Here is a 23,273-nt window from a genome sequence, read left to right as displayed (position 1 = left end):
TTGTTCCGCACTATGCATCAAATCCTGCAACTCCTTCAAGTCTGGTTGTTCAGGTTGTGACATTTTACTTTTCAATTGTGATAACAAAAACTGTTGGTATTTTAGCATATGGAACTGACAGTTTAAGGCCCTCATGGTTAAGGTAGCCGAGGTATATACCTTTTTTCCCCACCTTTCTAAGGATCTGGAATCTCTCTCGGAAGGTAATGGATTTTTTAGCAGTGGAGGCCTTAATTCCCTTGGGGACCTGTGAGATGGTTTCTGGGTCAGCAGCATGGCTTTTGTATTGAAATTGGTGTGAGTCAGGAACCCTGTAGTACCTGTCAGGCTTGACTGGGGCTGGAGGCAGAGAATCCGGGTTAAGGCAGGCCTCCGAGTAAACATCATCTAGGATGTCCAAGACAGGAGGTATAGCCAGAGGCCTGTGCTGAGGTAGCAAGAGAAATTCCCTAAGCCTTTTCTTGGAATCTGAATAATCTTGGCCTTCCCAGTGGAAGTGTTCCCTTAAGGTATGCAAAGTTTCCCCAAATGAGTAATCCTCTGGGGGGGGATACAGAAGGAATGGACTCCTTTGCATCAGAGTCTTCAAAAGGAGAGAAAGAATGTTCCTGATCGTCAGAGTGCTCTGAAATAATGGAGCCCTGATCAGAGGAGGGGGATTCTTCCTCCACTCTGGGCCTTTTGTCCGGTGGGGGTTGAGAACCCCTGATAAGAGTAATTAAATCCTCAGCCATTTTAAGCATCTGTTTTTTTTTTTTAGGTATGGGGCCTGTAGATGGGCCCCGTGTAGCTTGTCTCTTAGAATGCATGGCTGCTTTAGACTTAGTGAAAGCCTTGATGGAAAAGGAAGAGGAAGGTCTGAAGACACCTTGAGTGGAGGTAGACCTGTCCACATTTTGAGGTTCTACGCCAAGAGTGGCTTCGGTATCTGTAGTCGGGGTGTGGGCCGAGGATCCTGCGACCTCGGGCACAGGAGACACCGCCAATGAAGTGTCGTCGGTAGTCAGGGGCAGCTGCCTCGCTGAGAACCGGACCACGTGTAGTCGGCTTTGGCGTGGTGTCGGAAGAGGTCGTGGACCTCATGTGTTGGTCCTTATCTTTGCATTTTTTAGATAAAACTGGAGTCGGAGTATCCGACGACATAATATAGTTAAATGTTTTTCCAAAATAATGCTGGGCGAACTCCGCCCGACGCTTAATGGTGCGTTTGTTGAATGTAGCACAAAAGCGACAGACCAAGACGTTGTGGTCTGGGCCTAAACAAGGTATACAGAGGGAATGGAAATCCTTATGCGGTATTTGCTTCCCACATGAAATACAATTATTAACTTTGTCTGACATCGGTCTGAGGCAAGAAAAGTTTCCCCAACGGGGTACTTAGCTTTCAAGAAGACTTTGATTTCAGGAGCTGGCCGACCGGCACTTGCGAACTGCTTCTGCTTCGGGCACCACGAGGCAAGAAAGACTGAAGAAAATGGCGTCGGCTGGTTCCTTTATACCCCTGTCGCACTGACGTCAGGGAAGAAGCGACAACAACAAACTCGGGACCTAGACTTTGGAATTCGGCCGACCGAGGACCCGCCCGGCAGGAGAACCCATCTGTTATGACTGCAGCTGTATGCATGATGAACATCTGGGGCAGCAAATAGTAGGGAGGGGAGGAGGAGTGCCGGTGCATGGGAGAGTCTAGCATTAGGGGTTAGAAATTTTTAGTTGCGATACAATAAGCCTAGTTTCTGGTGTGTCTTGTATGCATTGGGGATATGCAAGCTGAATTTGAGTTCTTCAATGATGACTCAAAGGAGTTTCGTGTGGGTTTTGGGTTGTATTATTGAGTTGTTAGAGAATGTAACAGCAAAGGTGGATTTGTGTTGAGTAAGAGAACGGGGGAGAAAGAGTAAGAGCTTAGTTTTCTTAGGGTTAAGGATAAGGAGATGTTGCCTGAACCAGTGGCTCAGCATGTATTTTCTTAGCAGGAAGACTCCCAGACAGCTTGGATTATGCCATGGTAGCTTAAAACCAAGCTTGTGTCCCCTTTTTATTAGTGAACTCCTAGAGAGACTGTCCTTGGGGTGAACAATGTGAAGTACAGATAAAGAGTCTATCGTCAAGCTCAGGGTCAAAGCAAGAAAGTTTCTTATTTGTGGAACTCTTTATATGGTACTTGCTTGCCACACACTAAACTATTAAACTAACAGATAACTTTGTACCTGTATCCTTAATCAGACATTAGCTACAGAAATAAATCTCCAGTGGGGTACTTATCTGTTCCTGAGGAAAGTCTGGCTGACTGACTATACAGACCGTGGAGGTGCATACAGCCAGTGTAAACTGCACAGCAAAACAATTCTGAATATGGCTCTACCTGACACACCCTCAATACTACCAGCATCCTCACATTAGAAACAGAAGCCTGGCTAGAACCCTGGGGAAGGAAGGCCTATGGAACATTGGCTGCCTGTGGGCTGCTTGCAGGCAGAATATCCCAACAGTGAAGACTGTAACAGCAACAAGGATCTTCAAAAAACTGTGTTAAAACAAAGCCAGAACATTCTGACCCTCCTTTTTACTTTCTCCAAATGTATACAGTGAAACTGATTTGCTATTAGCCCACTTTTCATCTACTATAGTAAGTCAAGTCCCTTTACCCAGCAATACACAAGTAGTTAAGTTATGAAGTTCATATATTCATAGGCAAGTACTATGCTATCTGCACTTGTGGGACGTTTTAAGCCTAGCCTTTTTCCCTTGGTGAAAATTAAAACCCTGTACCTTTTGTCTGCAAGGGAAATATATTAACCATCATGCCAACTCCCAAACTCATACCTTATCAAAAGGGAGAGAGAGCAAGTCAAATTGTACACAAGGTCTCAAAAATTAACAAGTCAAGATAATCACTCAATAATACAAAACAGGTTAATAATTACAGAAATTTCCTACAAAAGCTGCATGCCAGTGTAATACTGATGTTTCGAGAATACCTCCACAACATTTGCAGCTCTAAGAACGCACTTACCAGACGATTCTCTTTGCCTTTGGCTTCTTTGCATGCATTTATAAATTCTTTTTCAACATTAGCTTGTGTAAATTCCGTGTTGCTATCTTTCAAGCTTTGATAGAACCTTCCCAAGAAGGACACGCACACTGCATAGGGGAACAGGGGGGGGGAAAAAAAGATACATTTCTTAAATTCAAGTCAGACAGGTTAGAAAATGAAAAACAGCAAGACACCAATGTTTTCTAAACCTCTTTACACATAGGGCCCCTAAGTAAAGATTTAGGTTTGTGGCTAATAATGTACTCACATTGATCAAGTCATTACCAAAGCATTTATTCATTTCAAATTACCACCAAATCTAACTCAGCGTCACAAGGAAATTGGATTCCTATACCAGCACTCAACATGCACGAGGCAGAGACACTAATCCAGAGTAGGACACCAATATGTATGCCATGCACTATTCTGGGCTCCCAAACTTCCTCACAGCCACCACCAATAATTCTGGAACTTAAGGTCAACAATTGCATCCAAAATAAGAAAATGAATGCTGTTGTGAATAGCCAAAGTTTGCAGCTATAATTCGATATCCAACAACTTATCACAGTATATTTACCAAACATACAACCATCTGTAAAGGGCAAGTCTACCCTCCACATTAGTTAATCAGTAGGAAAACCATTCAAATATCACCCATGTAGTTTTGTGACCAGAAACTCTTCAGTAGCTTTTGATTTGTTGTATTCTCCTACACCAGTCCTGAAGAACCAACAATCATCTTTTTCCTATTCACATCTCAGACATTTTGTCTCAGCCTGCATAACACAGGGTATACCAGACCGTTCTGTTTTCACCAACACCTGCAACTTTAATACGGGATAGTTTATGCGACAAATCACAAAGGCAGCTAAATTTGAAATCTTTATAAGGCAGGAATCCGTTATAACATTTCTTTATTTTTATTCCTTGTTGACTAGGTTAGTCCTACTAGGTTACAGACTACTTTTCAAGGGAGACCAGAGGTAGTACTTATACCATTAGAGTAAGTTTGGCCTGGGAATTTGGGAAATTTTGCTGCTTTTCAACTAGTGCCACGGGATCTTTTGAAGATAAATAGTGCCCCAAAAAGCAGAAAAAACAGAACCAAAAATCACACAACGGCACCAGGAAGCAGCAGAGTAGAGAGTCCAGATAACATCAACACAATCCACCACTATGTAATAAAACAGCCATGAATATTTTGTAAGCAACACAGCCATGAATACTTTAATGCTTAACAGTTATCACCGTGTTTTTGTCCGTGTTGCTTACGTGATTTTGGTTCTGATCTTTTAAATCCACCTGAGCTACCACCAACTCAGATAGCATCTCATCTGAAGGACAGTTAACAGATGTGGTAAACGATCATGTTTTTTTATCATTGGTGTTGTTATTCATGCAACTGTAGAAAATTCAGGACAACAGGGGAAAAAAAAAAAAAAAAAAAAAAAAATCAGTATATGCCTCTCAACATCCAGTTGTCAAATGATGAGTTCAGAAAGCTGAACTTCAGCTACTATACCAGACATGCTTTTTGACAAAATTAGTCCCCCTAGGTTTACGGGCTCTTTTTAGGGGAGACCCAAGGTGTTACAGACTACAGGAAATTTGGCTAAGTTGTTACCATACTTTTCTATGCAGATGATCTAGGTGCAATAGTAAAGAAAAATTCCAAGTAAGGAGTAGTTATGACAGAGTTAGCTCAAAAAATTAAAAATAGTGAGGATGTAGTAAAGAGAAATACTGGTATTACAAAAAAAAAAAAAAATCTGATGGGAAAGAAATAGAAGAGCAATGTAGTGCACTACTGAGAGATGCTAAAAAGACATTGAATAGCCTGGCAGTGCTTACACTTAACATCTAAGAAAAAGAAAGATATAATTCATCCGTTCAGTTATATTAAGTAAGTTTAGTGTTAGTATACTTACGCTACCTTCTAATAAGAGTTACAAGTTGTGTTTGGAATAATCTAGGGGTCTAGACTCAACCATGTCAAGATGGATAATTTGTAAAATACCAAGGAAAAAGATGGGTTGTACTGCGGCGGTGGTGCTGCTGTAGCGTTGGCGCCTCATAGCAAGACGTTGTCCCATTCGATTCTCAGCTAGAGCGTCTTCTGTGTGGAGGCATACGTGAATGGGGCATGCCTTCATTGAGGGTTGTGCGTCAGGGCTGGTAACCTGGTACGTAAAAATCCACTACCAATCATTAGCGGACCGGAGTTCCGCTGTGGCGACCCCTAACTGGGAAAAGCCGAAAGACACAAACAAACCAAGGAAAAAGATGGGTTAGTGTTGGTTAATCCTATTGCACGTTTAGCTTCATTGCATTCATTTTAGATTATTTTAAAGTTATATGGTATAATATTAACAGTTTGATGGGAACAGTATTGGTGCCAAGATTTTTTTTAATGGTAGGAAGTAAAACAGAAAATATGGAAGAGGTGACAGCAAAATAAGCAAGTTGACAGGCTTGAAAAATAGATTAGAAAAAGTATTGCATAAAAATAATGGCTAATTTTACTGTACAGATCCTTGACAGGGAATAATGAATTGGAGGAGGGTGGCAACTAGGGCAAGGGAAATCAGGTTTATTAACATTTGGGAATCCCAAGATTTTTTTAAACAGATAATCTCACAAAGGCATTAAAGAAATACAAGTAGCAAGAAAAGAACTGTACTGTTTGAGATTTAATGGAAAAAAATAGGACATTCCTTTACCGATTGTGAAAGGCCAAGGTGATACAGTTTGTAAAAGATACGAATGATTTTATATGGGGAACATAACTAATGAAAAGGAAGGTCAAGGTGTCACTTCAATAGTGACAATCAACCTACAGCCAAGGTTTACAATGCTGGGTGGCTAGCTAGCCCTGTCACAGTAGTACATCCACACCACACACCTGCATACACATTCACACCTATGGCCAGTTTAGAGTGTAAGCGTTGGAAATTTAGATAAGTCGTTTGCATGTATTTTATGAGGAAATTCAGGTTTACGGAATTATTGTATAATAAAAATCTGGGAATGTTAAATGTACTGGTTTTGACTTAAAGGGTAAGGAAGTTAAAGAAAATAAAAATTAAAAGATATGTTAAAAATAATAATTTGAATGTGTAAGATGATTAGTTTTGAGTGAGTACTGTACATACAAACTTGAATATAGTTAAGTTGTAAATATGTTACTTTTAATAAAGTTCCATTCTGTGAGCTGTGTGCAAGGTTAAAATACTACTGTTTGTACATTTACAGTGAAGCCACACTCCAGTGCATTAGGGCCATCAGCAAACTGACTGTATGCAATATCCCATTCAGGTCCTACAGATGTAACGCACTATGTGCAAGCCCCTTTACTCTTTTGTTTCAGGTCAGATGTTCAAGTTATCAAAACCATAATTCGTATTCCTTTGTCTTCGCTACTGTTTACTTCAAAGCCATACTCCATGCACAGCAATAAATTAGTAATTGGGTGCCATGCATAAGAGAGAAGAATACCTTCGACAAATGGATGACCAGAAAGAGAAGGGCAATTATGTGCAGTGGTTGTGTTTTGCCTATTCTCTGCAAAAAAAGAAAAAGAATCCCATCATATTTTATATATGCCAGCTGTGACATCAAAAAGACAAGGCTGCTTGTGTACAAATCTGGGGGTACCTGACAGGAAAAAAATTACAGCTTTCAAAGTTTCTATGGTATGGCATGTGGGCAGAGACAAATTCCTCTGCCAAAGCATGTGAGAGGTTAAGCTTAAAAAGTGGGTAAGCTTTCCCTCCCTTTGATGGCAGGGAAATGAAAGTTTTCATTAAGTACTGGATGTTTTGTGGTAACTTTACCATACTGCAGCCATTTTGTAATCAGAAAAGAAACCTCAGAGTTAAAGTAAATGCCGGCAACTTAAGAGTGCTTACATTACATGGAAATGTACTGCTTTACTGCTTTTCTTGCACAATTTGGGTTATGAATATGTCATGTTTAGTTGTATTGTTTATAACTATTTTACATCTATATTGTTACTACAATGATATGGGCAAGTGCCAGCATAGCCAGCTGGGGTTTTGTATGATATGTCCTTTGAATATCAAACTCATTTATACAAGATGCTTGCGTTACAAATGTATTAAAACTGTATGTCATTTGTATATCAAACTGATTTGTACAGATGTTTGTGCTGAAAATGTATTTGTGAGATTTGCTTGTGTTAAAATGCATCAATAGTGCACCCTGCTGAAATGAAAGTGTATTATTGTAATGGAATTTAATGTACATGTTACAATAGAGGGTACTGGGACCGCAACTGCTAACCAGCTAGCCTGCTTTAAGAAAAATAAGGAAAATGTAAATGAGCTGTTAAACCATTAAAACATTACCCCACAGTGCAGAACAGGACCGTAGATGCCAGGTCTGGAAAAAACTTTTGTGCATTAGCTCAGTGAAGAGTGAAAGCCCCAGGGACTACCATAAACATTTAGATGTTTATTGTAGCAGTCTATGCTAAATTCCTGTCTCAGCTTCAAAGGGGAATACTGTGAGACCCTAGAGTCAGGTGACCAGATCAGGACATTCTGCCAGCCCTCTTAGAGATTATAGTTTAGGTATTACAGAGAGAAATCCCAGAGTATTATGCTTGGAAGCCTGACTAGAAAGACTGCTCATGTATTTCCATCTTGCCTTGCCCAAGTAAGTTATTAGAGAACAGTAAATTCTTCTAGATTCAGTCAGGAATATAGTGAAGTTTAGTTTAGAGATTGATGGACAGACTCGTACAAATAAAGAAAAACAATGTTGTTATCAATATTTCCTGTGATTTGACAGCTGTGGTTTACTATAAATATATACTCAGTATTTTCATGTTCTTTTATCACTAATTATATTTAAAATGTTATTGTGGCTGGTCTTTGTAGAAAGTATCTAACCTTTGAGAGTACTTACATTTTATTTGGTGACACTGTGTGGGCCACTCCAGAAGGAAGATCTTGGTCAACTACTATCATTTGTATTAATATTAACTTCACTCAGCATAACTGGATACTCTTTTAAGAGCTGTATAGTAACAGACTGGTGAATCTACCTTATAGTTTGGGCAAAGTTGGTATAGTGGGTAATCTATTCCAGCCCTTATCAGGTGTGACAGTGTGAGAAAATTAAATCCCAGAGTGTGTGTCTCAGCTACTTGGGGCAGGGACATGAAGCACTGGGTTCACAGAGAGGGTGCTGGAGGACTTGGGTTGGACACTTGGCTGAGGATCTAACTCTACAGCTGAACAAGTGGGAAGTCTTACTGGGGACCTGGAGGGAGACAGATATAGAGACATCCAAGACCCCAGGCTGTGTGTTTTCCCTGTGTGCTCTTAAGGGAAAGTGTACTTGAAGCAGGGAGGTCTGCATCTGGAAATACTGAGTTTATCCATTTGTATTACAAGTGCACATCCCTCTTCAGTGTCAGTGATGAGGATTCAGGTGCTTGATTACTGGCCCAGCAAGGGGACTTCACATATTGGTGGCTATCACAGTTACCATACCCTCGTAATATGAAACCGCTATAAAACCAGCAAGCTCCTAAACTTTCCATCCCTCCATAAACCCAGCAGAGTTTTTGAACCATCTTTAGGAGTATCAGATACACAGCATAGCTTCCACTCTTACAAACCTAAACTAAACCTTACAGATTCCAAAAAGACAAGGTGGCCAGGCTACAAGGATGCACAAAGCCAGAAACTGCATGGATATCAAGCAGTAAATCAAATTTATTAATAATTGAGAGCTTTTGTCATGTTTAGGACTTCAGAATAAAAATACATGACCAAGTAATACATTTTATATGCTCAAATGAAGTAGATACTTTTTATTGTACAATGTTTTCGAAGGGTGTAAGACTTAGTTCTTACAGGGCTAGTAAAACTACACACTCTCATAGATTAAAAAGCTAGCAGTATTTGAATGTAAAACCTAAAATAATCTAATATTTAAAAATATAACACAAACTATAAAAATATTAAAAGTTTAAAAACTGTTGGACTTAAAAACTGTACATACAACGATGATAAAACAGTTAAACTAGCACGTTATAATTTAGCAGCTCTGTTTCAGTACTGGTTGTAGAGAAATGTAATCATTTAGACCAGGAAACATGAAGACATTAAGCTTGAATTGCCATACTAGCACTTTATATTCCAAAGACATTTTCCCAATCCCCTCCCATAGGATCAATATCTACTCTTTTCAAAATTCCAAATATGAATTTATCCTGGGAGGCTTTAGCTAGGGAATGTTTATAATGGGCACAGTTGTCATTTTTAGTTTTAATGCTGTAAAGTCTTTTGGCTTTTCCGATTAGGGGTCGCCACAGCGAAACTCTGCTCCGCTAATGACTGGCAGTGGATTTTACGGTGCTGAGTTGCCAGCCCGATGCCCAACCTTCAAAGAAGGCACACCCATTCACGCACGCACCTACTTGCATGTCTTTAAACATATGACCGTGGGGAGGACATGCAGACTCCACACAGAAGGCGCTCCAGCAGAGACTCGAACAGGAGAACCTCTTGCTGCGAGACGACAATGCTAACCGCTGGACCACAGAGTTATACATCTTCTTTAAAGTTCTTAGTTTTTCAGACATAAAAGCCAACACATTTTTTTGCAGACTGCCAAGTAAATCAGTTTGTTTCACAATTACCTCTCTTCAGAAACACATCTGTGGCATTTGAATTGGCTAGAATAACCCTGTCCTTCTGTAAAATATCAACATCATTAGCAGCGTCCACACCTTTTGATACCTAGTCTCTCATTCTTTTTCCTAAGGTTTTTCTTTTCAAATAAATTCAGGTTTCGGACAGTTTTTGTAACAAATCCGAGGCCAGCACCTAAAATCCCCACTAAAGCTGCGTTCCATCTCGGCACATTCCAGTTCTTACTAATAAGATCCTTTACCTTGGATGCAGCGTGGTTGAATTAAACCATATCTGGAGTAGGGTCGCAAAAAATGGTCTCTAATAGAGTTTGCATTTCTTGCCCCATTCTCCTAAAATTACCAGTCTAATAATGGAAATTACATCAATGGGGTAACCTTGGTCTACAAATAAACCAGTAATAAGATCAAAATCCTTTATTGGGTCCTCATAGTCAAATGTCATCCTAGCAGCCCGAATACACTTCCCTTTCATCATACTTTTTCTGTAAGAATGTGTGTGCACTGGAGAAGGGCAGGTAGGAGTTTGCTAAAGGTAGGCTTGTGGTACACCTTAGACTTAAACTTTACATCAATAATCTCAACTGGCGTATCCAAATTAATAACTTTTTTGTTGCAACTAAATGTAAAATCGTAAAATGGGAGCCATGTTAAGCAAAGTTTGACTGAAGCATAAAACTTGAAGGCAAATATGAATGCATTCTCCCAAGCTAATAATACTAGGTTTGCATAGATCGGGGCACAACCTGCCCCCATGGTTACCTGCTTAATTTGCCAAAACGTTTAGCCTTTGAAGAATATAAAAGATTATTTTCTAAAAATATTCTTATTAATTCTACCAACAAAATTACAGTCATTTTTAATGTATTAAATCTAGAATGGCTTTCCTGAAATAGTCTTCCTTCTAGATGGAAGGAAGAAAACAGGTCCACTACATCAATGATAAAAAATCATTTTGAGATTAAATCAAAAGAGACCCTCCCTAGGGAATCCCAAGAGTCTCTAACACGTGTCTTAGTACACAATAAATTTGAGGGACCTATCAATGTACACAGCCATAGGGCAAATATATTTGAGCCACTCACAGCCACAATAGGCAGATTCCTAATGTTTTGTATACTTTTGGGATTCCAAAAATTGAAGGTACCTTAGGCTTATCAACTTTCAAGAATTCATAAATCTTAGGGAAAATCCTACTAACAATACCTAGATCCTCTAGAAATTAATCAAGTCTATGGTTTGCAACATTAATTTCATTCCTAGAAACTGGTAGGTAGTACTGTCATGTAAAATATTAAGCATCACACAATAATACTCAATGTTGAAAGACATTGTCCCCCCACCCTTATCTGCTTTCATGATTCTAAGTTTGGAATCCCGAGTGAGCGCATCTAAAATTTCCCTTTCATTGTATGTTAAGTCGTACCTTCCATGAAAATTCATATTAGTGGAAAGATTGTATAAAGCCACCATAAAGACTGCTTTGGGTGTAATGCAGGATTAAAAAAAAAAAATTTTTACATCTCTTATCCTTCTCTCTACTGTTCACCCTTTCTGTACCTTCATATAAAACAGCCAAATTCAATTTCTAATGAATAATTTTAGCTCTAGAAGAGTATCACTAATGTTGAATTTACTGGACAGTACAAACTTAACTTTCTCAAATACTGAAAAATGTTCAGGTGTATTAATCACAGTACTATAATTATAGATGTGATGCCCTCTAGTTGTGTACGTAATTCCATACTCATCTACCTCAATACAGAACATTCTGCTTCCTTCTTGCCCTTTGCCGGGCTCCTTCCCCCTACCTTTTTCTAATGAAAAATCCAAACTACGTTCAGCAGTGTCACTTTGCCTTACTGGACTTCTTAAAGTGAGGTTTGGGTTGGAGTTTTACTTTTTTGCCACCGCCATTTCTAAGTATACAAGATTTAGCCAATGTACGATTAGGACACAAAGATCTTTTTCTTTACCATGTTGGTATTAATGCTTTTCCTCCTTGTATGTAGGTCTTCCCTTATTTCACCCATATTGCAAGCTCTGAAAAGACACTTATGGAAGAGAGCCCACTGAATAATGACAATACATCAGTTCTGCAGTCAAACAAGTTAAGCTTGCTCACTTTTTTTTTTGGCATGCCAGATATTAGGCTTTGGCTAGTTCTCTTCCCCTAAATACACCATGTGCTGGCAGTTAAAATCACTTTGCTTCCCACCAACCTTGTCAGTTTGGGCCCTCCATACTTTAAAATTCAAGCTTGCAGGCTTCCCATGAGGAACAGCATCAATAAGCTTTAATGAAGTTCAGACAAGGCTCCCCTTTTCTCACTTCAGTAATCCAAATCAGATATGGATCAATACAATAATTCTGCGACAAAAGTTGTACTGCTGCATTAGACAAAATAATTAGTATTCAGAACGCCTGTCTTTTTTCCAGACCCACCTTTTGTGCAAGGAACTGCACTAATTGTTCTAGACCAGCAGATTTAAGAAGAAATTACAAATGCATCCAGGAGATGGCATCACATCAAGTCACTTTCTGTCGAGTGGTTAGACAGGCTAATCCCCAAGGACTCAAGTAAAATGCCTTTTGGTAACATTACATCTGTTAGAGAGAAATTAGGGCTGTTTGGAAGATGGGGGGGGGGGGGGGAGGGACTTCCAAGACTGCTAATCAACACCTCATCCCAAAATGGAATCATGGCACAAAATCTCTAAACATTTTAGGAATGCGAAGTGCACCTAACATTCAGCAGATGGAGAGAGGAAAGAAGCTCCACACTAGTTCTGCACCGCAGGTGGAGGAAAGTGGGTGATTATGTTAAAAATGGACCAGTACTTTTCAAAACTGTTGTTACTATAAGCACACAGCTTTTGTTATCTGACAGAAGGCAATCCATTCATAGAAAAGCATCTCAAAGTAAAAAGAAAATTCTCCAAGGCAGACGGTGCTAGGGGAATATCCACCCCCAGCTAAATGGCTTGAAAGGAAGACCTGGACATCTCTTCCAGGTTGTACTATTGTGAGAAGATATCAAGGAAAGACCAAGTCACTGCTGGACAAATCTCATCTGGACAAATCTCATCCAAAGTAGCATTCCTAAAGAAGGTTGTAGATGCAGCTACTGCTAGAGTAGAATGGAACATGGATACTGAGGAAAGATGCTTCCTAAACTTAACAGGACAAAATGGATATCGTCACACAACCAGTTAGCATAAGCTTAGATATTTTCTGTTAGATTTTCTCTTACAAAAAGGTTAATTAACAGACTGCTTTTTATAGACAGCATTCATCCTCTCAAAAAAAGACTTGTTACCAGTGCATATCCATACAATGGAGATACACTCCTAATTATATAACAAGTAAATGGGCTTTGTTTGGATAAAGCAGAGATTAGTCCTTTGTGACTCTATCCTTTAAGAACGTCAAATATGGAGAGAACTTCAAAAAAAATAAAAATAAAATTACAGATTTTTTTCTGGTACATATAACTGATGCAGAAAACATCTTCCAGGACAGACTGGGGGTAAAAGTGAGCTGCTCTAGCATAAAGGACAAATGCCAAACAACCACAAGATCCCAAAGTGAGATAGAGGGGTGTTAAAGATACTCCTTCGAAAGGCTTTACACGTTTCAAGGAAAACCAAGGATGAGGATTCCAATTCCATGTGGAAATTAAAAAAAGTACAGTTTTGTACCTACCATAAATGTAGATGTCCGATAGGTATGCATCTGCAGTCCTTGCATTATGGGTTGTCCTGCCTCAGGCAGCCCTTCGGTCGTCCGGATTCCAAAGTCTGGGTCCGGCGTCGGCTGATGTCGCCCTTTCCCTGACGTCAGAGCGCCTGGGGTATAAAAACATCAGCCGACGCCATCTTCTTCAGTGTTTCTTGCCCCAGATGCCAGGTGCCCTCTAAGGAAGGCTAAATTTTGGTAGAAATACAAAATATTGCAAACATGCACAGTAATATAAAATAAATACACCATAATAGATATCCCTCTTATAGCTAGCTGGGGTTAAGTACCCAAGAAGTACCACAGAGGGGAAGGAGGGAGGGTAAACCTGACTGCAGATGCCTACCTATCGGACATCTACATTTATTGTAGGTACAAAACTGTACTATGTCCTTCAAGGATGCATCTGCAGTCCTTACATATGGGTAGAATACCATAGCCAAGCTGGGGGTGGTAGGCTCCAAGAAAATGGTGTAGCTAAAATGCCCTGCAGGACTGCCGTAGCAAAGCCTGCTCTGGATCTGGAATATAAGGGTAAATAGTAATGTTTGGAAAATGTATGCATGGAGCTCCATGTAGCAGCTTCTAAAATGTCCTTGGTAGCCACCCCTCTTAAGAAGGCTGTGGAGGTGGCTGTAGCTCTGGTGGAATGAGGTCTGATGTTAGCTGGCACAGCTTTTCCATGATAAGAATAGCAGAATCAAATGCAATTTCCTATCCATTTTGAAATTGTCTGTTTGGAAATTGCTTTTCCTTGAATGCCTGCAGCATATGCTACCAACAGCTGGTCAGTTTTTCTGAAAGTCTTAGTTCTGTCCAAGTAGTAGCGTAACTGTCTGTGAATGTCCAGGGTATGCAGAAGTTTCTCTCCCTTGTTCTGTCCAAGTAGTAGCGTAACTGTCTGTGAATGTCCAGGGTATGCAGAAGTTTCTCTCCCTTGTTTTGTGCGTTTGGAAAGAAGGTAGGCAGGTGAATAGCTTGGTTCAATGAGACCCTGGATACCACCTTTGGCATGAATGAAGGATTGGTTCTCAAGGAGACTCTGTCCTGATGAAAAATAAGAAATGGTTGTACTGCCATGAGTGCCTGCAATTCAGATACTCTTCTTGCTGAGGTTATGGCCAGAAGGAAGGCAGTCTTCCAAGACAGGAACTGTAACTCTGAAGATTTTAGTCAACTTTTCCAACATGAAGTTAAGGTCCCATGTAGGCATTGGTGGTTTTCTTGGAGGATTGATGTTTTTAATTCCTCTTAGAAACTGCCTTAGGAGAGGATGAGAGAAGACAGGTGGATCAGTATTGTATTCTGCTGAAATTGCTGAAGCATGAATTTTTATGGAAGAGTAAGAAAGGCCCATTATGGAGCAGGTCTGCCAAGTATTCCAGGATATGTGCCATGCTCATCACTGTGGCATTCCAGGATATGTGCCATGCTCATCACTGTGGCATCTAGGCCCTTTGCGGTGCTCCAAGTGTGGAATCTTTTCCATTTTGCTGAGTATGTCTTTCTTGTGGAAGGCCTGCGAGCTTCCAATATCCTTCACTCTTTTGGATAGCTTTTCCTGGTGAGGAGTCAAGGTATTCTCCAGGCTGTCAGCTGCAGGGTTTTCAGGCTGGAGTGCAGAGTTTTGTAATTGTGCTGTGTCAGAAGGAGTGTCCATAGCCACGGTTTCGTGTGTGACAGGCTCCGTAACAGTGGGTACCAGTGCTGCCTTGGCCAGTCCGGGGCTATTAGAATCACTTTTGGCTGCTCTGTCTTGATTTTCAGTAAGACCTTGGTCATTAGTGGGAGTGGTGGAAATGCATACACTGTTAGAGTATTCCAACTGAAAGAGAGGGTGTCCACTTTCCATGCTTGTGGGTGGTATGTCCTTGTGCAGAATTTCTTCAGCTGATGATTGTGGTGGGAGGCAAAAAGATCTAAGCCCGGCCGCCCCCATGATTGTGTTATCTGAAGGAAGATGTCTGGGTGCAGCATCCATTTGTGTGGGTCCATGGTATTTCTGCTTAGGCTGTCCGCCAGTATATTGTCTTTTCCTGGCACAAACTGGGATTGCAGCTCTATATCGAGTCTTGGGGAAAGTTCCCAAAGATTCATTGCTAGTCTGCAAAGAGGGTAGGAATGGGTACCTCCTTGCTTGTTTATGTACCACATAACTGTGGTATTGTCTGTCCTTATTAGCAGGTGGCCTTGATGTAGAAAGAGCTTGAAGGCCTCGATTGCATGAATCACTGCCAGCATTTCCTTTTGGTTTATGTGCATGTGCAATTCTTTGAGACCATAGACCTTGGATGCATCTGTCCTCCATATGTGCTCCCCATCCATGGTCTGAAGCGTCCGAGGTAATGGTTTGGCTGGTTACTGGCTTGCTGAAAGGCAGGCCCCTGTTTGACTGGCTTGCTTGGGCCCACCACAGGAATTCCTTTTGAAGGCATGGAATGAGTGGTATCTAAGCTTCTAGGCTGTGATTGTGCTGAGACCATAAACTCCTTAGGTACCATTGTAGTTCTCATATGCAGCCTTGCTTGTGGAATCAGAAGAATGCACGATGCCATGTAACCCAGGGCCTGCAGGATTTTCCTTGCAGTCATCTGAGTTTGTTTTGTTAGATTCTTGAAGTAATCCGGTAGTTGTCTTTGTTTTTCTTCTGTGAGAAAAGCCATTTGGGTGGTTGTATCTAGTTCCGCACCCAGAAAAGTTATTCTTTGGGATGGCACAAGTCTTGACTTGTGAATGTTGACTGTGTATCCCAAGGCCTGTAGTAGGCAGATGGCATAATTCAAGTGTTTTTCCAAAGTTTGTTGGCTGTCCGCTTGTATAAGACAGTCGTCCAGATATGGGTATATTTGAATCCCCTGAAGTCTGCAGTGTGCAATTACTGATGCCAGGCATTTCGTGAATACTCTGGGCACAGTAGATAAGCCAAAGGGCAATGCTGAGAATTGATAATGCTCTGAACCCGCAAGAAATCTGAGGCGTCTTCTGCAACTTTGTCTGATAGGGACATGCAGGTATGCCTCCTTGAGGTCTAGAGTTACCAGCCAAGACCCCTTGCCCAGCATGGGAAGGAGTTGCTGTAGGGTCAGCATTTTGAATTTTTGCACAATGAGAAGTATTCAGTGCGGACAAATCGAGAATAGGCCTCCATTGTTTTTCTTTTCTTGGGACAAGGAATAGTCTGGAATAAAATCCTTGGCCTTGTTCTGCGAGAGGAACCTTTTCTATAGCTTTCATTTGCAATAGGTTGGCAATTTGCTTTAAAGCCTCTGCCCTCCGATTTGGTGGCAGGTTTGGCATTCCCTTTCTTTCTGGTAATGTATGGAAATGGAACCTGTATCCTTTGTCTATTATTTGCAGTGTCCATTTGTCCCTTGTAATACTGTGCCAATTTTTTTGAGAATAAAGACAACTTTCCGCCCAAGGGTGCTTCTAATTGAGCCCTGGTCGGCGGGGTCAAGGTGAAGTCATTGAGTCTGTCCTTGTGCAGCAGTTGTTGGACCTGCACTACCTCTCTGGTTAGGAGGCTGCCATTGACGTCCTCTGTAGGAGCCTCTAGCTTGCCCTCTACCTCTGGCACGCCTGTTCTTGCCTCTTTTGAAATCTCTCTTCTGGAAAGGACCAATTCTTAGAAGGCCAATTTCTGCTGAATCTTGGAGGTTTGTACCTGGAGGAAATCTTTGACTGTTTGTACAGATTTTGCCTTTTCCTCAAATTTCTTTAAGACATCTTGAGCAGTGGAGCCAAATAACTTTTACTTTTCCAGTGGAGCATCCAGAAGCTTAGCCTTAACATGATCTGGCAGAGATTGTTCCTTCAGCCAGGCATGTCTACGTATGACTGCACCTGTCATTGCTGACCTACATGAAGCTTCCAATGCATCATAACCACACTGCAAGAAATGGTTGCTAACCTGTTGTGAATTATGTAGCAGATCCTGGAGTGACTTACGATCTAGGGGTTCAGGAGAAGACAGTTTTTTCTGCAATTCATCTAACAAATACTCTTGGTACTGTATCATATGAAATTGACAATTTAAAGCCCTCATAGACAGAGTGGAAGTGTACACTTTTTTACCCCATCTCTCTAAAGCCCTGTACTCCCTTTCAGAGGGGAGTGGATTTTTAGTAGTGGTAGCTGCAACCCCTTTAGGACCCTGGGAAATAGTTTCTGGGTCAGCAGAGTGGGCCTTGTAAAGGAAATGATGCGAGTCCGGGACCCTGTAGTACCTATCGGGTTTAACAGGAGCCGGAGGAAGGGTGTCAGGGGTAGTGCTAGACTCAGAATACACATCATCAATGACACTTAAAACAGGAGGAATAGCCAAAGGTCTATGCTGAGGTAAATGAAGAAAAGTCCTTAATCTCTTCCTGGAATCGGAGAATTCCTGGCCCTGCCATTGGAAATGCTCTCTCATGGAGTGAAGGGTCTCCCCAAAGGACAGCTCTTCAGGAGGGGAGGCAGAGGGAATAAATTCCTCTGCATCAGAATCCTCGTAGACCGTGAAGGCCTCCTCCTGGTAGTCTGATAGAGCAGAGCCATCAGAGGCCTCAGAGGACTGAGGTTCAGCAGACTCAACCCTGGGCCTTTTGTCTAGTGGTGGTTGAGAGCCCCTGTCCGGATGAGGCCGAGAGCCCCTAATTAAGGAAATAAGGTCCTCAGCCAAACTTAGCATCTGAGAACCTGTAGTGGATCCCTGAGAAATAGACTTGGGGAGGCAGAGTTTTTTTGTTGCTTAGCAGCTTTAGCCCTAGTGAAAGCTTTTATGGACATGGATGCAGGGGGCCTGGCTGCCCCACGTGCTGGAGTAGTTTTGTCTAGGGGAATGGTGTCGATAGGTTCCTGAACACCGGTTTCCGAGGGTAAATCTATAACAGACTCAGAAAAGGCCTCCGGGACCGAGGCTGTCGGTTGAGCGGTTTCAATGGACGGAAGTACTAAGGACTTGGTTTCAGCCAAGACAGAGACACTCGCGGCAGGCCTAGGAGCGGTTTCAGCTGAAACCACGGTCCACGTGTGTCTGTCCTTGTCCTTCTGTTTCTTGGTTAAATGAGAAGTCGGAGTCTCAGACGGCATTTTATAAGAGAAACTAGCCCCAAAAAATTCCTCTCAAACTCCTACAGATGCCCAAGAGTACGTAGATTACAGGAGGCACAGGCAGTACAGGCCGAGACGTCATGGTCTGGGCCTAGGCAGGGGAAGCAGTAGGAATGGAAATCCTTATGAGGTACTTGTTTCCCACAAGTCAAGCAATTATTAACTTTAAGCGTTTGATCTGACATCGGCTGAGGCAAGAAAGAGTCCCCAACGGGGTACTTAGCTTTTTGAAGTCTTCGGTAGCTGAAGTTACAGGAGCTGGCCGACCGGCACTTGCGAACTGCTTCTGCTTCGGGCACCACGCGGCAAGAAAGCCTGAAGAAGATGGCATTGGCTGACGTTTTTATACCCCAGGCACTCTGACGTCAGGGAAAGGGCGACATCAGCTGACGCCGGACCCAGACTTTGGAATCCGGCCGACCGAAGGGCTGCCCGAGGCAGGACAACCCATATGCAAGGACTGCAGATGCATCCTTGAAGGACATCAGCCAAGAGATGGAGTTTAATGGAAAAGTGGCTCATCCCTGAAGCAAACATCTCAAAGGTTAATACAGACAGTGCAGTTGGGAATTTGCATAATGATTAAAGGTGTTTACCTTATCAAACACAGGGTGCAGGGTTTAATTTTTAAATGGGATAATGACTAGGCTTAAAAATGGCCTATATGGGCAGTTAGCCTAGTACTGACCCTATAACAAAATATTAATAAGCCTAGTACTGACCTATAAGAATAATAATAATAATAAGCTGAAAAACTAGTCTTCATCCACTGCATACATGCAGAAGCAAGTCCACTTACCTTTGCATTGATGTATTTTGTATTTCAGGAATATGGTGAATAAGCTACGTTATTTATCCACACAAGGATAGATTACTGGCAAGTGCTTGAATTGGGAAACCCAAACTACGAGTCTAAGGGAATGAATATTCAGATGATGTTTATGCAATGAGTGGGTTAATAGTGCTTTGGTGGTATGTATCCTTATGGGCCACCTAGAATGTGACATGGGAGCAGATGCAGTAGTGTCTGAAGAGGCAACAAGCAGAACTTTGCAGATGCAGTAGTGTCTGAAGAGGCAACAAGCAGAACTTTTGCCTTGTGTAGTTTGGCTTTCTGGATGAACTTCATAGAAAAACTGTGAAAAGCAAAAAAAAAAATTCCAGAGAGCCATGTGGGGGCAAGGAGTGGGGTAAGGACACCCCTCTCTAGACAAGAGATTGTGGAAGAAAATAGATACTGGGCTTTGCTCTCTGGCTGGGAATGCAAACAGGCTTGCCTGCCCTACAAGCAGAATAACCACAGATCACAGTGTGGCTGAGGAATCACTCATGAGGCATTAGAAGGCAGCAAATAAACATATGTGCAAGGAAACTGGCCTCCCTCAAAAAAAAAAAAATGTCAGGACTAAATGGCTCAATCCCAGACTCAAGTTTCTCTGTAGAGCTAGCATGACAGTATCCTCGCAATTCACTGATATATCTGCATGTTGTCCAAGTGAATAGCAATCATATCCATAAGAAGGGAGTCCGTTGCTGACAACTTTGAGAATGAGGCTACAAAGATTTGGCTTGCAAGATTTGTCTTGAATCTATATAAACAAAAGTATGACTGTGTATGATATACATTGGTTACTGCAAAATAGCTGGGGTTATGGCTGAAAAGAATAATTTGATAAGCTCACATAACCAGGTTAGTTTAACAAATGTAAAATAAAAATACCCACATACTTTGGACCATCTACTCGCTTATGGCAACTAAAAGAAGTTTACACAAAAAAGATGCATTGTCCTGCAACATCCATTACCGACTGTGCTGTAGTAGATTTTGGATACCCGATCTCAGTTGGCAAGGTGTGAACTCTAAGGGCCACTGGATACTGAAGCACCAATGGGTTAGCCACAGCTACTGGTCCTAAAGACAGCTAAGCTGAAGCAGCACTAAACACAATTCTTAAAGACGATGTGCAAGCCATAGTATTGTGTCCATTTAGCAGCTAAGACTTTCGAAGGTTCATCAGAAATCTACCAAATGAAGCATTCTGATTAAGGTAACCCTGTAGTAGTCAAAGCCTGATCTCTGCAGCAGCAAGAAGCCGGTCATTCAAGTACAAGAGAATCATACATTAAGAACAAGGATCTCAAACATTTAAAATACACACATTTTAATTTATACAACAGTGTTATTAAGCACTTTCATCCCTCTAGTGGGGACTTCATCAGATAACAGAAATAAACATTAAAACTTTTCCTTCTATTTATACAAAAAATTTATTACAGGTAGTGTCTCACATTGGTTGGATATTAAAATCCCAATTAATCCATTAAAACCAGCCAGCAAGGGGTTTAACCCCTTATGCATGGTGCAGAAGTCTGAAACATGTATCATGTGCTGCATGTAATTAAAACTAAAACTATTTATATGCAATGCCTTAAATTGTTATACTCATTCTTCTTCTTTCGGCTGCTCCCGTTAGGGTTCGCCTCAGCAGATCAACTGTTTCCATTTCTTCCTGTCCTCTGCATCTTGCTCTGTCACACTAACCGCCTGCATGTCCTCTCTCACCACATCCATAAACCTTATCTTAGGCCTTCCTCTTTTCCTGTTACCTGGCAGCTTCATCCTTAGCATCTTTTTCCCCCAATATACTCTGCATCCCTCCTCAACACATGTCCAAACCAACGCAATCTTGCCTCTCTGGCTTTGTCTCCAAACCTTCCAACCTGGGCTGACCCTCTAATATACTTATTCCTAATCCTGTCCATCCTCGTTACACCCAGTGCAAATCTTAACATCTTCACCTCTGCCACGTCAAGCTCTGACTCCTGCCTTTTTGTCAATGCCACTGTCTCCAACCCGTATAACATAACTGGTCTTCACTACCCTCTTGTAGACCCTTCCCTTTCACTCTTACTGGTACTAGTCTGTCACAAATACTCCTGACACTCTTCTCCACCCACTCCATCCTGCCTGTACTCTCTTCTTCACCTCTCTTCCACACTCACCATTACTCATTAAAATCATAAAATTGTTTAAAAATACATTTTAAAAGTCTTTAACATTATAATAAAACTGTTCTAAACCTTCTTAGCCTTAATGTTTTAATACAGGTGTAATGGAAACATGATCATTTATTGCTGGTGGGAAGGTGGCTGCTAACCTAAGTTGCCACTCCAACTCCTTTTTGTTCAAAGTTTTCCAGTCACCTCCCCTTGGTTTAATTTGTACCTGTTCCAATATACTGAACAGACTTATTAAAATTACGGCATTCACAACTATCCTTATAAAGTGAATTATTCTCTTTTTAGTTATACAGTATAATATTCATATATTCAAGGTATTATGTTCCCGTTCAGTCTTTCCAATGTAAAAAATTGAGCAGGTGTCACACTTTGCCAAGTACACTATCCTACTAGTCCTGCAGTTTCCATGTTTGAATAACGTTTTAAGAAGTCAAATAGTGTTCCAAGTAACATTTTGTACCTTAAAGATAAAGGGGCATTGACTGCAACAGTGACTGCAACCACCACATGTACCAGTCTTCATACCCCTCATCAACTTTATTCTCCAATAAAATCTTAAAATTAAGGGCAGTTTTGTTAATAAAAATGGGTTCAGGTACTAATAACTTATATATTCTGGATCAGCCTTCAAAATACTCCAGTTCTTTTTGATAATATTTTTCATCTTTTTAGTGTATTGATTACAAATGAACAATATTTCACCGCGTTTTTGGAATTGCCCAAGTTGTCCAAGCCAATACCCAATAACAGTTTGTATTTTTCCCTCACTCTCGGTGTACTTCCACAATGAATTCATTAACCATGTTTTCAGGATAGCCCCTAGTATAAAACATCTCTCTCAAATTCAATAGTTTGCCCCATACTTCTCTGTAATGAGAGTTCATCCTGGCTACTCTTTTGGCTTGAACCTTAACTAGGCTTTTCTTCTGAGAGAATGGGTGACAACTTGAAATGTAAACACGAGTTGCAAAAAGTGTTTTGCGATGTATGTTGGATTCAAATTAATTCTCTGAGTGCAATGCAAGCATATCTAAACAACCAATTTTCTCCTTTTTACATTTGAAAGTAAACATTAAAAAACTCAGTATTTAGTTTAAATATTCAACAAAAGTAGTAACTTTTTCACTTTTACCTTCCCATAAAATATGTCATCCAATAAACGCAAATAGAGGTATTTTATTAAAATATTTGCTGTTGAACACGTTTTTACATTCCAATTCAGTAAAACCAGGTTAGCATATGCTGGGCGCAAGCTGCCCCATAGCTATACCCTTAATCTGCTGAAAATATTCAGCTTCATAGCAAGTGTAATTGTTCTCTGAAACCATGGCTATCACTTCCATAACAAACTTAATTATCATTGGATAGGGAGGAAGTCATATAGAACTTCTTCAAATATTACTAAACCCTAATTTTTGGTAAACACAGAAAATAAATCTAGGACATCTACTGTCACAAATATTAAACCTTTATTATAGCTCTAACTGCCATACAAAATCCCATGAATCTTTAATCGTATGTGACGTGCTCTCAATGATAGGTTTCACCCATTTGTCTACTAAAACTGCTTAGCGATGTGTTTTATGAACCACTTGCTGGGACTACTGGTCTGAACAGTGGGTTTATAACATCCTTATGAATTTTTGGAATTCCAAATATCATTAGAATAACTACCTCAGGATTTAACAAAAATTCGTA

General features: G+C 40.9%; 1 protein-coding gene across 1 annotated transcript in view; it reads right to left on the bottom strand.

Annotated features, from left to right (window-relative positions):
* The window catches only part of MANF (mesencephalic astrocyte derived neurotrophic factor), a 252,922-nt gene that overhangs the window by 140,497 nt on the left and 89,152 nt on the right, over positions 1-23,273 (bottom strand). The window contains exon 2 of the mRNA XM_044077798.1: positions 3,017-3,144. Coding sequence (XP_043933733.1) covers positions 3,017-3,144 — 128 coding nt within the window. The remainder of the gene's footprint in view (positions 1-3,016; positions 3,145-23,273) is intronic.

The sequence above is a fragment of the Protopterus annectens genome, chromosome 7.part0 (assembly GCF_019279795.1).
Source record: "Protopterus annectens isolate FY-2018-M chromosome 7.part0, PAN1.0, whole genome shotgun sequence".
NCBI lineage: Eukaryota > Metazoa > Chordata > Ceratodontiformes > Protopteridae > Protopterus > Protopterus annectens.
This window is presented reverse-complemented; position numbering and strand designations above follow the sequence as displayed.